We start from the raw sequence: 17,470 nt of genomic DNA, 5'->3' as shown, positions 1-17,470 counted from the left end.
GCCGCGTGAGAGGGACGCAGCTAGCGCGGTGAGCGGTACAAACAGCTCCCCACTCCGATTTTTTAAGCTCCGCTGTCAATGTAAGCGTCCGTGTGATTTTTTTCATTTGATGTGTTAGTGTACCCCTCGCGCGGTGTAGTTCACTTTTTCTACTATAGATCTGAATTTCAGTCTCGTTTTTGCCGCGTCGGTCTAAAGGCGGGCGAGCGGGCGTTTTATATTGCATTTTTGTCGTTTGAGAGTATTCGTTCGGCGTTTCTCTCGATATCGAGTCTGAGGAGGCCGGCTTTTTGTGGCAGCACATGTCTCAGCCTACACTAGCTCTTACAATCGGTGCACGCGCAAATCGGCGAGTGTGAGAGGGACGGAGCGCAGCCTCACGTGTAGATTACCCACAACTATATCAAAATACAGCACACAAAAATATTGAGCACAAAAAATCGGGCAATTCGAATCCTAGTAACCACGCTCGGCATTCATAATTTTACCTCAGGGTCAAGAGTACGGCTCCGGCGTTTTTTCCCCCGGCTTTTTTAAATGTTTATTTGCCGGGAGCACGTGGATTTTTTGAAATTTTTTGGCTGTCAAGCCTGGGACTGTTGCCTTTTGGACGTGTTGTGACGCCTAGTGTTATCTCGATTATGTGATATTTATTAAGTGACACTTTAGATAGGAACAAACTGTGATTTATTATGGTGATATTGGTGAATTGAGGAGAGCAGAATAGTGAGAGGTATGTACCTATATTTTTTGTTTTTTTAATTAATTTGGAGGCAAGATCCCCTTGCGGACGGCGGGAGAGGTCTCCCCTGTGAGGGAGTCAGAATATTTACGTAATATCTCCCCCAATCGCGATGCCAAAATTGTGGGACGACTTACTAGCCGTCTGTCAAGCGCGACCTTGAAGTATGCCCGAACTATAATATATACGTAAAATATTTTTGTGTCTACAGTGAGCGTATTGGTTATAAGTTAAAATCTATTGTCTTTGGCCCGCTTCTATGTTTATAAATAATTCAATACTTCACCGAGGGTTTTCTTACGATTTGCCTCCAAATTAAGTTTATGGTTAAATTTTTTTGTACACTTAAAATAACAAATGGAAATGTTGTCTGAATATTATGTAACTAATCACATATTTCCGTAGTTTCTGGTGATGAGATAACTTATCTTAATGCCTCACCTTTTACAGTATCAACGTCTTGAACAAAAACAATTAAACAGAAGTTCGCACTGATAACCAAATTAGGCCGATTTTTTTAAAAATAACATCGTGATAGCAGTTTAAAGTCTGAGATTAAATTTTTTTTGAAACGAGCTTAGGGAGATTTCTTCTGTCTACGAGAATAAAAAAAATAAAATTACGGATCACGGAACTTCTTTACAAAATAAATTTAAAGTTTTAATCGTATGATCATAAATCTAATACTTAATTGTCATTGTTCAAATATTTTAAGAACTTTGCCTGTCATTCGATTTACATACAAAAACTACTTAGGTACTTAAATAAAAAAAAAACTTCTTTATAAACCCAAAATAAAATAGGACTACATAAATAAATGGAGAAATATTTGTAACTAAAATAAGTCCACAATTTTAAATCTTAACTTGCCATTAACAATTTGAAAAGGTTAATTCCGACACAAAAACCAAATATTGAACAACAGTAATCGCTTCTGTTACAACGAAAGAATTTGGCAATTACCAATTTACAAATAAAGTAAAAATCAAAGTTGCCAAAGTGTTTGGAAGAAAAACGGAAGATAAGTAATCTATTTGTAAGATTATTATTGAATATGTTTGAAAAAAACAATATGAAATTTTAGAATACTTAAATTAAAGACGCTGAAAATTTTTAAAAAAAGCTCAATAAAAATTCAAAAAAGATATATTTCTTGCCAAATGACAACATATTTTTAGAGAAACTTTTTATTTAATTTAACCTACTTTGAGTAAAGTGCATTTTTAATCTGTATTTAACGGCTGAACTCAAGTGAATTTTCGTCATTATCCAATTTTTTTCGAACCCAATTATATCTTTATATATAAATATATATATAAAGATATAAAGATATAATTATATATATATAAATATATATATTAAGATAAATAAAATCAATAAGATACGTAAAATATATCAATACAATATGTAAAATAATACCTTTAAAGTTAAAAGCATACATACATAGACTTAAAGTATGACCAGTAACAAAAACGTAATTAAATTCTCTAAGTCACTTCCCTATTTTAAAACTAGTAATGATTACAAATCTTGAACTTGATCGACCGTGGGGCCCAAGTGCTAAGCATCACCATTTTATTTTTCCACACGATAACCTTAACATTGATAATAATGAACCGTAAAACTATAGTAATAGAGATCAAGGTCCTGTAACTCGTCACGGAGGATCAGAAAAATATGTTGGTCGTGTATTTGGTACGCGCAATTATTATCTTTGACAGCTGTGTATGGCCAGCTCCACAGGTACGCTTGAACAGACAAATGTATGCCTTACGTAACCGGAGTAATACTTTGATATTATGTTATATTGAGAAATATAATATTCATACCTAGTATATGATTGTAAGAATTATTTCACATGTTAAAAAAATAATATTAGATATAATAGATGAACGATAGCAAAAAAAAGTAATCATTAAATATTCCATGTTAATAAAATCTTTATTTTTAAAATAAATTTGGTCAGATTGGTGTAATCATACATATTATTAAATAATTAAAAGACAAAGCCAACATGAGCTGAAAAGCTAAAGAATGTTCTAAAATGAACCCTTATCATATAAGAAGCGAAGTGACTCCGGACAAATCATCATTAATATACATTGTAGACACGGTTGTACAAATCGCGTGATTATAGAAGCCTTATTCGATGCGGCATGTGGGCTAGGGGCTAGATCATTGACACAACCTACGCGGCTGCTCGTCACCTGCTAGAAAAAAGGCTAGTTTTTCATACGACGAATCTAGTTTTAAATAGATAGATGTACACAAATATCTAAAGCTGCAAACAACATATTTTAAACAAACCTCAATAAAATATGGTTTGATAAACAATGCAGAAGATAATAATTAAAATGGCAACATATGAAAATTAGTAGATGATATTCGGACAAACTTTCTGCAACCTTGTTTCCGTCCAAATATTATTTTGATTTATTTTTTTCCAGATAAAAGAACGAAGGATCTCGAGAAATTCCATGACACATACAGCAAAATATACCAAGGAAACAATAAGACAGAAAACGTATATTTTTATATTATAGTGCCAAATACAATTTTAGACAAATTTAATAACAATTATTTTGAAACTTAGATAGGATTTTACTAAATATAAAACAAGCAAGATGATGGAAGGAAGGACGATCGATTACAGGCCAGACGGTGGTGGGCTCGATTACCATAACTCTCCTTTAATGGCGGAGATACCTATAGACAATTACTCCCATATCCATAGAAGTATAGAGCATTTGAGATCAATGGGAGTTGCTCCACATCTCGACCCTCACAGGCATTTAGCAGCCAACCTGACAGATTTGAGAAGGTACGACCATCCAGATGACATACCTGAGATAAAACCGTCCGTACTTAGATTATCCGAATTTAAGAGTGGTCTTCAAGAAATAAGGGTGCATAGTGACCAAGAGAATGATATACAGCGGCAAATGACTCCACATGATGATGGTAAAGGATACAGCGCTCCTTCAACGCCTATGTCAGAAAATGGTGGACAAAGCATCCAGGAGGAAAAGGTTAGATATTATTTTTTATGTTGCCATGTAATTAATAAATTTAATTTATCATTATGCTCTATCCTTGAAGTCATCGGAAGTTTTCGTGTGTTGACGTCATCGTTGGCAGCATTCGGTTTAACACAATGTTCGTTATTATAATCATTATGAAGAATCACGATGCAGGCTTGTTCCGCGTACCAGACCATTAATCTTTTGATGATCTTCAATTTTTGGCAGCGAATTTCCTAATATGCCTAAGTACCTTAAACTTCCGCGTTTAACTTGAATTTACTTGAGGTAGTTACGCACCTTTTCTATTAGTTTATATTTGACTGCTAGCAGATGACCTCATCCTGATAAGAAGTATATATACTTTAATCATTCGCTATTTCTTAACTTACATTTTACTCGATCAAAGATGAATAAATTAACATGTATGAGCTTATTGTAAAGTTGAAGCTTATATTATCTGTTACTTAATGTTTCAATGTTAGTTCATATGCACATCAAAAAAAAATTATATAATCGTCCCGGAATTCTGATCCAGATCCGGAAGAAATCTAAAAAATCCTAAAGTGACAAGTCTAAAACTCATGTTTGGTGTAAGGAAGGGGTGTATTTTTAGAACTGTCTAAATTGCTGAAAGTGTTTATAAAACTGAAATAGCAGCAACGTAAAACGTATGTGATACATCACAGTGAAAGATACAGCGAAAGTCGGTTTGTCAGTCCTTTATCCCGCAGCAACGAATTGCTCTTGAAGCAACGAATTGCTACGTTCCTGCATTAACTGACGTGACTGAAAGCAAACAGGAATTTTGTCAGTATCCCGACAAAATTAAGAGCTAGAGAGCGAAATCGGCTACTTTTTAGACCACCATGGCTAGCTTGGGCAGGAGACATTTTTCCCCCGGGGAAAGGATAAAAAATGTTTCTTCTTTCACAGCTCAACTCTCCGAGCATTGGTGCAGAAGTGGATATAATACCCAAATAATATACTTGTAATAATAAACAGGGTTTAACTACTCTATATGACTGGTACCGTGCTTTAGCAGGTGGACACACTAATTTGATACCTTCTCAGGGGATATAATCGGGGTATATGTTTTTTGTCTCGGATAGGATAACGATATATCACGAGATAATTATCTCTACGCGTTACTCATATTTTTCTGTAGAGTTAGACATATCTTTCTCGTAGCCCTCATGATAGCCCTTGGTACTGGAAAACAAATCAATGTTGTCAACAGCATGTTTGTTCATACAACATTACAATTTTTTCTTCTAATATGTGTACAAAACAACATTATTGTCACTTATTATCTCATAGGCTATCAATGTAAAGGCATTTTTAGGACAATAATATTAACATATTTTCGTATGTAAATGTTCTGTATCAAATTTTGCAAAATAATATTCAACCTCCACAATTTTATCGTGGAAGGAGTTTTGTAAGGACTCTTGTGATGTATTTATTTATCTTCATTAGAACATACATTTTCTTCCTCGTCTCATAAGAGTACTCAAGAATTGATAAACACAACAGAATTATTCGAGTGTGGAACTCGTTAAAATGTATTTACATAGCAATCGTTTTTTTTCGCCGACTTATATAAAAATACGAGCTCATCATAACATTACATTAGAACGTGTTGAATTGATTAATGGGAATATCAATCTTGACCCCCGCTAATAGAATTCCTTTTACTACATCGCACAATCATTGTTTTTTTTTACTGATCACATTTTCTCGCTTGCCTACGATATTCTGATGGTAATTAGTGATTCAGATAAAATGCGGTAAGGTGTCAAGTTTTGTCTTATATCGCAGCTTAATTATTAACTTCAAGCATTCTTTTTTGCGTGCTAACTTGCACTGTCTTGAGATTTTTACCAGAATTTAACTGACAACCAAACCGAAGTTAAAACGATTAGTATAATATACTTCGATTAATAAAAGAGGTAATCGTACTGTAATCGAAACTTATGTGATTTAAATTTCAGAACTTTTCATACAATTGCCAAATTTGACAGCACTTATTGCAGTAGTTATCTAAGTTCAAGGTTTTAGCAAAATGGCCCATGTAGAATATACAAAGAAAAACAATTTTTGGGCGCAGGTATAGGCTGTCAACAATACTTGAAATGGCCTTGAATATTTAATAAATTTTTGAATACATCCGACGTACCTACCTATGTCCTGTAGAAATGGATAATAATATCGATATTAGTCAGACTAATATAAAGAATCACATCCTATGTGTCATAGTAACTAAATAATAATTAGAGTCTTGACTATTAACAGCTTTTTATTTAAGTTACACATTAGTGACTTAATGTTGGTTGGAAACAGACGTTGTCGGTTCTGCAAACACTGATTAATTATTGAATAATTTTTCAGTGTTTTTTTTAATAATTTTGTCTGGTGAGGCTTTGGCCGTGGATAGTTAAAGCCCTGCAGAACAAGCATCTTATGGAATAAACTAAAATTCATGTTAGGTAGTAGTCTAGAAATACCAAATAATCAAAGAAGAAAAATAAAATTCCATCTTACCTGTATCCTTAATGGTGCTAGGCTTTTATAGTTATCTTATTAGAAATGTTCTTTTTGACTTACATTATATTACCAGTATCAAATAAACAACAAACAATAACCGACCATGTTTTCTATCATAATACGTATAATTTGTCATGCCATCAATCAATCAATCAATCAATCAGATAAAATTAATTGGAATATAATAATAATAGTAATAAAAATAATAATAAAACCTAAATTTTTAGACGTACATAGTAATTCATAAATTTATTCATTGTAATTTTAGTCAGTTTTTGTATGACAAAATTTTACAATCATTTGCTATCTTAAATTTAATCTTAATTATTTTTGTTATTTTACTTTGTCATTTATAAAATCATTGTTAGGTAATAATTAATTCATGTCAATGTTAGGTATTTAATGTCCATGTTATTTATTCTACGTCAATTGGAATGCCCATTTTTGGGCATAGGCCTCCTCCATCCTTTTCCATCTATTTCTCTCTCTCTTTCAGATAAAATTAATTGGAATATGAAAAAACTTAATTCGACAAATAATTTTCGAGCATCCTATCAAATCCCAAACTACCCTGCAATGCAGGGTAGATTCCGAAGATGTGTTTTAAATATAAAAATAGTATAACCGCGTAAATCAATCGATTCATGATTCTGTAAAAACGACAAGCCGTTTTAATTTGACCACTGCCAAGCGGTGTGGTTTGAACATTATATCCAATGAGAAAGAGGATTTTTGCACTGACAGTCATTAGACTGGTGATGAATACATATAAGAACCTAGTGGTCCTCCGAGACTTTTTGTATGGATTAATTATAAAAGATTAAAAAATCCTGTAGCAGACTTTTTTTGGAATTTTATGGTGAATAAATCCATCATACATCATTTTGGTGTTACTTTAACCGCATTGCAAAATATCGGTTTTACTTTAAAGTTTTTGTTCTCCTCTTTATTTCCTAATTCTAAGGTTGTCCGGCAGGGATAGGTTTCTCCATGTTTCTATTTTTCTTGTTTTTATAAATAAAGAGTTATAATAAGTTTAAAAACAATTTTTTCTTAATTTTTGTTACGTTTTTCATTGATGATCCTCTTGTTTTGGTCACAGCGTGATGAACAGACAATAGCCTCCTCGAAAAATTGACTATCTAACACAAAAAGATACATCCAATTCGAAACTGGGATTAGCCCGTTCAACCAAACAAACTCTTCAGCTAGATGTATAGATTATAATGCATGCTGTTGTATGTTATAAGTAGAACTAGGATAATAATATTTTCTTATATTACTACCAATTAATTCTTTAATCAAATCATTCTTGTCCATTGCCTATTTGAATTTTGATCTCTTAATTACCCATAGAACCGATTTCTTCGCTAACATTAATCGCGTTAAGTAAATTTAGCTTTTATATCTTCAAAATTAAGTTCCAAAATTGTCTAAAACGTTCGTTTCTTGCCTCCATTACACTTGATGAGTCCGGATATGCCTTGAGCGTACAAGGTCAGCCGTACTCAGGTCGTATAGAGGTTGTATAGGACAATAAGTACAGTCTCATGCAATAGATAAGAGGTTTTTGGTTTTCGTCGATAGCTACTTAAACTTAAGCAAAGCTTTGTTAAGTATTTTTTAAATATTATATTTTTCACACTGCTGCAATCTTTTGTGAAAAATATTTTTGTTATGATCCGTGGCAAAAATACTAAGATTTTGAAGTTGTCTGTTAATAAAATAAAACCCCGATTCCAAGCTTCAAAGCTAATACGCATATTTTACGAGAAGACTGCGAACAAGCTTCATTTATTGGAATTTACCCGAAGTGGTAATTCCCGTACAAAATACGACTTTCGATTTGTGAGCAACGAAATAATTCCAAATCGGTCGAGTCATTTTCGAATTTTTGCTAGATATAAGAACGCCACTAAGATTTTTTTAATAAATAATATGTATAGGTATGTACCTGGGAACGGTGATCGTTATTAAGTTTACGTCTTACTGGAGTTCTTAGCTTAAAAATAGAGCAGACCTAAGTCTGTTTAGCTTTGCACCAATTTAAGTCACAAATTACTAATTGGATGTTGATAAATAAGGTGGGGCTTGGTCGCGTGTGAGGGTCTAAGGTCATGATAATATGGCAGACATAACAATCAACAAGTAATAAAAAAAATTAAAACGAAAACAAACTGCGGCTGCGACCCTTTTAAGGCTAACCGAGGGAAAAGCCTTAAATCAAAACAAAAGCTCTTTTTTATATACACCTAATAGTTCCAACAACCATATTATTCATCATTACCAAAATAGCCTCGAAAATGGTTGGGCCGATTTAAGTATTTGTTGGGCACCGATTTGAGTTTGTTTTTTTACACAAGTAAAAATAGGAAAACTTGAAGACATATAGACGTATAAATTATTCTATAATGGAGATTCTGTATTTGCGATCCCTTTCTTTGTATTTTAATTTCCCTCGCACTTGACCTTAGAGTCAGTCAGTTAGTTAAACTTACCTTCCGCACTGATAAGGATCTCGTTGCTTTAATTTTTCGGCTATTTTTGTACAACGCGTTGTTAATGTTAATGTAAAATATTTTAAAAATACAATTAAAATATTTCTGATCTGTTCTCTTGATCTTTTATGAAAACTACAGCGGAAAGTGACGTCACTACTGTTAATTAATTATTTAATTAATTTTTAAATAATGACTTAAACCTGCTGAGTACATTCATATATAATTTTTTTTCAGTCATATAGTATTTTATGTATTTTATGGGCCCTGTTGCCTGATACCAATAAAAAAAAATCCTCTCTAATATTATAAATGCGAAAGATTGTTTGTCTACTTTCACTCAGCAATTGAGCAACGTATTGATATGATTTTTACATTAAAAAAGCGAATGTTTGTTATGGGATATATCCAAAAACGAATAACGAAAAAAATATGATTTCATTCATATGTAAATAAATATATATAAGATAATGACCTTAGCTCTGAAATACTTTTTAATTAGTGATTCAAAAATTGAAAAAAAAAATAAAAACCTTTATTCGATTACATTTTTTGTAAATACAGAATGTAGGTTAGTAAAACAATTTTCATAGTATTGATGGTTAGTATGTTACGAGATTTGAATATTTCTCACTCTTATCTTGTGTAATTATAGCTTCCTTAATTAGGTATTAATAGCAATACCACAACTGCGCACACAAAAGTTTTTGAAAATTACAATTGACTATTTATTGCTTTTAATGAAATATTTAATTAAAAAAAATTTAAAGTAAGCCAGTTAGTGACACAATTAATATACAACGTTTGAAAAGTTTTATATTAAAGATTTTCCATTTTTTTTTATTTAATAACAAACCTTCATTGTATCTATCTATTCTTACCTTTACTACGTTAACTTTTGAGTCAAATCTTTGAGCATATCAGATTTCTAATCAGATTAATTGGAAAAGTGAAAAAAAAATTTTACCGCAGCCTTTAATGATTGTTACGAAACTTTCGTAAAATTTATCTTTTTTACAACTGACTCCAAAAGGAAGTTATCTGTTCGACGTAAATTTTCATTTTGATGCTTTATGTCAATGAAATTAATGATTGTCTATTGTGCACTGATAAGTTTATTAATCTGTTGAAACAGAAAAGACCATAGAGTTACTGGTGGTTTCAAAGAGAAAAAAAAAGTTATTGAAGTTTGTTACCTGCCAATTCATAATTAATCACTGTACCGATCTTGATGATTATTGGTACGTATAGCTTGCATCCCGGAGAGGGACATAAAATACCGAAAAAGCACCGGGCAATATTCCTACGGGATGCAGAAAAGTAGTCTTCGTTACGTTTGCACGGTCTTTGTTAAAAAAAAAGTTTGTAAAGCGAAGTAAAGATTCCCGTGGAATGTTTGACCGTAAAAAGGCACCCGAAGTTAATTAGCAATAATTGTTAATATAATTATAACTATGCGATATTAGTTTTGTCATATGCTTAAATAGACCGGTGCTGTACGAAAGTTATAGCTTTTGCGTTACAATTGTCTCAAGACAATAATCTGCAACAGCATGCACATCCTCCGAATGTCAAGTTTTTGTACGAATATCAAAAATAAAACACGCGATAACGAGTGACCCGGTAGAGCCGAAATGTTACAAGGCCCCAGATAAATCCCCACTGACATTATGTAAAGCTGGACACTCAATAAACACTACATTAAGGTTTCCTTACCGAAGTTTTTTATGTCGGAAATAAATAGCCTACCTACGGACATGGAGGGACTTTGTTAGCTTTTTGTGATAGAACAGGAGTCTTTGATTTTACATACAAATAGTATGATGTATTTTACTCATTTGTAAGTTTATTATATTATTATTTATAGTGCTTCAATTAGTGTATTATTATCATGACGTATTGGTTTTGTTTATTTACCTGATACATGTATGTTTATATAATATACCACCTATGTATAACCACGTTTTGAATATCTCCCTAGTTTGAAGGTTGTCTGGAAGAGATCGCTCTTTATAACTAGGTCCTTTTTGTTTTACGTTTTTTTTTTTGATAGATTACAATCAAGTATTACTTAGATAGACTTTTTATAGAAAAAACAAATGATAGGTATGTGCTCGCTATCTTTTTCTAAGCGTTACATTGTGAAAGAGAAGTACTACTTTTAGGCATTAACTTGTTTGGCCCCCTGACGAAACTTGAACGATACTGACAATTCGTAATGTTAATGTAAAACCGTAACCGTAATGAAGTCGGCGTTACGATGTTGGCACCATTAAGGTTAATCAGCAATCTGAAGAAAAACCAAGGGTGACAGCAGATCAAAATAAAGTTGTCATCACCTCTCCTATTGATGATCATATTATAGTTAAGTATATAGTATAACTACGCCATTGGTAATATAACTCCGCAAGTGTTTAGCATTAATTTTTCTACAGACCATTGTTAAAATCATAAACATGGTAAACCGGAATCTTCCTTTTTAAAATATTCTAAGCAACAGAACAACATTTCTTTATTTAAAGTAAAAATATGCGTTGTTATGCATGCCCAATTCAAGGTCGGACTGGCTCTCATAAAATTTTATAGCATCTAGGTATATCATTCAACAGTGAAACGTTAATAAAATTAGCAGCAATTAAAACTGTATGAATTGCTAATAAAGCTTATAAAAAGTTTACCAATTTTCGGTAGAAATTCTTTTCTTTCCGCCATAATTTATGCGATTTTATAAATTATTTTTAGATTCTAATATTGCATAATGTTTATGTAGGTCGTTGGATTAGTTTTGATACTAGATGTAAAATTCAGATATCGCGAGATTGTTTTTCTGTTCGTTTAGGAGTTTCGTCTTACAGGATAATAAGGAACTCACTCTTGACCGCTATTAGAGTCAGTCTTGGAATCGTCGGATATCGGCTAAATTTCGGTTATTTAATCATGCCCATAAAATACACTCTGAGGTCTATTAGACTTTACGGCTTGAATTTTAGAACTCGCCTGAAGTCTGCAAGCAGAGAACCGTTTTCTTTAACCTATCGGACATACAGAATACGAGAAATTTCTTAAAGAATTGCCTATGAAATTAACTGTTTGATCTCATCCGTGGGAAATTTCCTGAATGTGGTTTATCAAATTGCCAATAACTTTTATTGTTTGTATTAACTGACCCAACCGTTTAGTTTATGTGGTTACTAAGCAATACAATAAGAATAAATGATTTTATGGACACGTGTCATACGAAATCATTAATACTTGTTTAAAGTGAACACTTTTTCGCATTTAACGTGAATTAATGATTTTTAGACATTACCTTGAATCTAATTTAGATTGAATGAATGAGAATATCAGTTTTGATACTTTATGGATAAGATATTTTTCGGAGAGTGTGCTCAAGAACTGTTTTATCTAGCCCCCCCTCACCTTTTTACCATCGAACCGCAAATATCTGCATCCTTACAAAGTTGATATACCGCGGACGCGTACAAAGCGCTTTGCATCTTCGTTTCTGATCCGCGCCGCAAGGATCTGGAATACCCTTCCAGCTTCCATTTTCCCCAGTACCTTTAATATATGTACCTTCAAATCAAGAGTGAATAGGCATCTTCTAGGCAGGCGCGCTCCACCTTAGTCTGCATCATCGCTTACAATCCGGTCAGCAGTCAAGCGCTATAAACATAGACAAAATGGTATGCCTTCATAAGTTTTTATGTTACATTGAACTATCTCTAGTCTTTAACTTTGGAAGTTATTCCTTTAGTCATTTACTTCAGTAGGGTTAAAGTAATCTTAATTTGTTTAAGAACTTATACTCTACACTTATTTCAGCAAGCTAAATTGAAAATTAATTGTCTACACTTGTCCATTGACTAATGTAGCTTGATTAATCAACTTGGATATTTTATCATAAACAAATACTAAGCAGTAAGCTTTATTAGTTTTCACAGACAAAAATAAATAATAACTGGTGCTTTAAACTCTTATTTTATTCTCAAATAGTTCCTATTACATCATTACTTACGTGACTAGGTATAAAGGCAGTGAAAAATGCGATATCTATACGCCAGTTACCAAAATTGTTGCTTTTTCATGAATATTTGTCATCTTGACCCAAACACCAACCATCTGAATTTCAAGTACCAGAAATAACCTTGGCTTTTTTTGTTTTAAATTAGCACAAATTTAAATCCTCTCCGAATTGTAAAGTTACATTTAAATTTCGTATTTTTAAGGTTGTTGGTGCGCCATTTTGAAATGAGACAATTCTTTAGCTCTCGTGAGGGAATCTTGTTATGTCATTGGAAATCAATTGATTGGTAAATTAAGTAACAATGACCCAGACCGTAACTGGATAAGCAGTTTTCAAGATCCGAATTAAGCCTTTCCATCTAAAATATAAATAAATGTGAATAAGAACAGTTTTAGAATTAGTTAGAATTAGTTAGTTAGCAACCTCTTCCCTTAGGAAAGAGGTTGCTAATTCTAAACTAATTCTATATTGGGGATGAGGCATATACGCTAATTTTTTTTCTACAGTTAAGGTTCATTATGATTAATAATTATAATTACGTGCTAACGTGCATTGATATATTTATCAAGAGTATAAAGGTTTCGAATTTTAAATTTAGTTTTAAAAATCATGTTTTATATTATTTAAATTTGGAAACTTCATTAGGTTTTATTTGCCTAATCTTTAATAGATTATACAGTAACATTATTACTAAAAACGGTAGTCTGCATTTAAATCACATTGTATTGCGATAACAGATTGGCTTGGCACCTGGTTAAATAAAGAAAAATAGGTATTTTATAATATCGGTTTCGTATTCAGCGCCGCAGTGTTAGTGTATCTGTCCATTAGAGCTTTACACACTTCACGAGACTGTGGTGCTTGGTTTGGGTTTTCCAAACGTATACTTATAAGATTCCTTTAATTCTGACATTTTTGCTTATCTAAGGGTATAATGTTTTATACGTGGTGTTTTTATTGCGCCCGAGATCGGCGGCTTAAATCTTATCTAAGCTGTTTTTAGTCACAATATGATTTTTTTAGAGTATAAAATTAATTTTATATTTACGTTACAAAGCGGTAAAAAATTGTATTATTTTTATGATTAAATTGAGCGCCCATTCGAAAATTCATTTTCGATCACAACCTCGGTGTTACATCTAAACTTTACTGGAATTATCAGATGCTATATTTCTCATTGGCTTATTTTATAGCTCTCTCGGGCAGCTCTAATGGAAAACCACCACAATTCTGCAAGTCCGATAAGTTCGGTAATCTATTTTGCACGTCCAATCTATCGATTATAAAAAACCTGATCTGTTTCCCGCGCAATTCGCGCTCGGCGTTCGTCGAGATACCGATTTCGTTTCAAGGCCACATTCCAATTTCAAACCATTGTCAATGTCACCAGCGCGAATGACGGATGTTTTCTTTGGCCATCTAGTTTATAGCACTTTTAAAAATTGGAACAGGCACTGGCTGGCGAGGTGGTGAAATTGGCGGGAATTCAACAAAACAAAAAAAACATTACGCTCAACAGTTTTTGTCATTATGGCAACGAGCAGCATCAAAACTAGAAAAATATTTATTAAGAATTCCATTTTAATCATAAAAATGTGTTATTTTTAAAGCAATTATAATGTAATAAAAGTAATAAAATATGAATAATCAATTCTGGTCAGTCGGTAGCGTGAAGCGCGGTGAGTCGCAAAGAAACTTGATTCAAGTTTAGATATTTCGCTTTATCTATGGCCACACTTCAAGCGGTCAATGTCAATAGAGCCTGCACTAGAACTTGTCATTTAAATATTTTTTGCATATTATGTATCAAATTATTCTAATGTTATTAACAAACAACTTTTTATTTGGGTTCATTGACTTGACAAGGATATAAAAATGATTTGGCGTGATCCAATTCATTAGTCATTATTTTATGGGTGCTTTTTACGAAATACGATTTCAATAATAATAACATAAAATAGGTAGGTAATTTTCATCATATTTAATCATTACTTTAATAATTTAGGTAGACTTTGGTTAATTATGAAACCTTTCCATGAATATTATAATATTTAGAAACTAATTTTCTTTCTATTAATAAGTAATAACTTTTCTAATCAGTTACTTTTGACTTTGCTTAAATATTTAATTTTAAAACTAAATACTTAGTTCAATTTTAAAAAACCAATTTTAGTTTCTCAATAAATAAATAATAATTTGTAGGCAGCTCGCCACGTCTTGATCCATGCTATTTCTTGGAACGTACCAACTACCAGAATCCTTTCGTGTTTAATCTCAATAAAACACATGAACAGTTTAATTTCCTGGGACGTAAGGTTTATAATAACATGGCAAATAATTTTCTCGGGCGCATATCAACAAATTTACACTGTAATTTTGATTGACACCAACCATTACTGGCGAGTTAGGAGTTGCGTCATCGAGTAACTACGGACATACGTTGCTTTATTTTTTCGGCAACACCAACTTTACTTTTGTAGTTGATTTTCTTATTTTCACTTGATAATGAACTTTAAATCTGTAGTGTTAAAGTCAAGGTTTAGTTTAAGGACCACGCCAGTAGGTTGGGTTGCCTACAGCTATTAGTGATCTCTTGGCTTGTATACCATTATGTAGTCGTTTATTTTAGCGTATTGTATTTTATAAATATACGAAAATTATTCTTTATATTAATATTTTATGTTTTATTAATGACTGCTTTTGGGCAAAGGATTTTTGGATACGCTTTAAAATAGCAACGAGCATGTTTTGCTAAATGTCAAAGAATCACATAGGTACCTTATTGTCGTATAGTACCTTTACGTTTATTACTTCTCAAGGTTTTATACCTACCTTCTAAATAGTAAATAACGAGTAAAATAATAATCCATTTAGAGTCTAACGAAATTACACTAATCACGGTACGGTCACGCGATTCGACTATCTTTATCTCCAGTATGATATAATTATTTCGACGGTTCTGCCTGCGGCCACCTCGGCATTCTTTGTGTCCGTTGCTTACAATTTTGGGCTGTTTGTTATGGGATAATATTTTAAATGATTCAAATTTTTTTTTTGCCACAGGGCCCTACACAATGAATTAGGATTATTTTTGTCCATCTTTACTAGACTCTGAAACATATAGTTCGGTATTTTTGCTTAAAAACCAAGGCTCCTTTTAGGTGTAAAATAATTAAACAATTTTACACCTAAAAGGATCAAATTTTCTAACTCATGACATTATTTATTGTTATAAATAAAGTTACCATTGGACTAAAAATTAATAGATCAGCTTTATTAAAGATACTTTTAGTCTATTTATTTGGCTAGATCCTTAATAATATGTAGTTACCTACAATGTTTTTTTATTATTCCAGTTCGTACTAGTTATGTATTGACTTTACAATGAATAATTGTTAAGTACAACAAAGGTCTTAACAATTATTCATTGTAAAGTCAACATCTCCTGATGATGCTCCGGTTTCGGAGCGAAACGTGCGTAGAGGGTATATTGCCGAAGATCTGTTTGGTGTGGGGTATAAGGATTGAAGAAATTATAAATTGCACCACACAGATTCTCCTGCTTTTCGCGGAGTATAGCAAATTAAGCTTAATTTTGATAATATATCATGGATTTCCGCAAAGTAACGCCTGCTTCTATCCAATAGTCAAAGTAGATTATTAGTATTTTATTTGCAGTTTAAGTAAAAATATATAAAATAATCTAATTGGGCATCCTTTTCCAAAATCGATAAAATTATTTTTGGACAGGATGTCCGAGTAGATTATATCATTTATGGTCAACCTACTAAGCAAGATACATCTCGAGTCGTTAAGGTATAAGTAATAAGCACATGTCTGAGAATATTACTTCCCTCAAAGTCACCTCATTAAACAAAACTATTTCTACACACCTACATATAAGTTAGAAAAAAAAATATACCAATAAAATTTTGCATTTATAAAAAATACGTTTTCACACACTTATAATATAGAATGTTTATTCCATAATTTGTGTAAAGTCAAAGTCAAAATACAAAAATATCTTTGTATTACTCATGCGGGGAAAGTAGTATCTTGACGCTCGCTGTTGCGGTTGAAAAAGAACCGTTTGCCCATTTTTAAATTTGAGTGCGAATGCAAATTTTTCTCAAATTATTCTTGGCACACGCAAATTGAGGTTGACGCGTCTGACAGTTTAATTTAATAAATAAAATTGTAATTAAATTAAAATTAGTTTAAAAACTTTCCCCGCATGAGTAATACAAAATAGTATGTGCAACAAGTGCGACATCGATTACCCACTCAAGCGAGTGACCGCACTCGCTTCTCTCGGCAATCGACAACTTGTCGCACTTGTTGCACAATATACTATTATTCAAGTAGGTGGCACTGTTGATGCGTACATTACATGAGAATTACACGGTAGTGAGATGATGGCGATAACCATATTCGTAAACTTAAAACTAAAGCTACGAGGGTTCCAAACGCGTCCTGGTCTAAGAAGAAGCCCACAACGTACTTAGCCGGGTGTTTTTTTTGTTATCACCATCTCACATTGTCATTTAAAATTATCAGAAGAGCAACCTGGTTTGAGCAAAAAATCACACCCAAGCTTTTTAATCGATTACGTAGTCCTTAATACTATAATAGGACG

At 32.5% G+C, this 17,470-nt stretch overlaps 1 protein-coding gene across 1 annotated transcript in view; it reads left to right on the top strand.

The window, feature by feature from the left end:
• Positions 1 to 300: 300 nt before the first annotated feature.
• LOC120634595 (zinc finger protein rotund-like) overlaps positions 301 to 17,470 on the top strand; it is a 52,981-nt gene continuing 35,811 nt past the window's right edge. Inside the window, exons 1-2 of the mRNA XM_039905322.1 lie at positions 301 to 733; positions 3,190 to 3,771. Of these exons, the coding sequence (XP_039761256.1) occupies positions 3,367 to 3,771 (405 nt within the window). The 5' untranslated portion in view covers positions 301 to 733; positions 3,190 to 3,366. The remainder of the gene's footprint in view (positions 734 to 3,189; positions 3,772 to 17,470) is intronic.

Source organism: Pararge aegeria, chromosome 24 (genome assembly GCF_905163445.1).
Source record: "Pararge aegeria chromosome 24, ilParAegt1.1, whole genome shotgun sequence".
Lineage (NCBI taxonomy): Eukaryota > Metazoa > Arthropoda > Insecta > Lepidoptera > Nymphalidae > Pararge > Pararge aegeria.
This window is presented reverse-complemented; position numbering and strand designations above follow the sequence as displayed.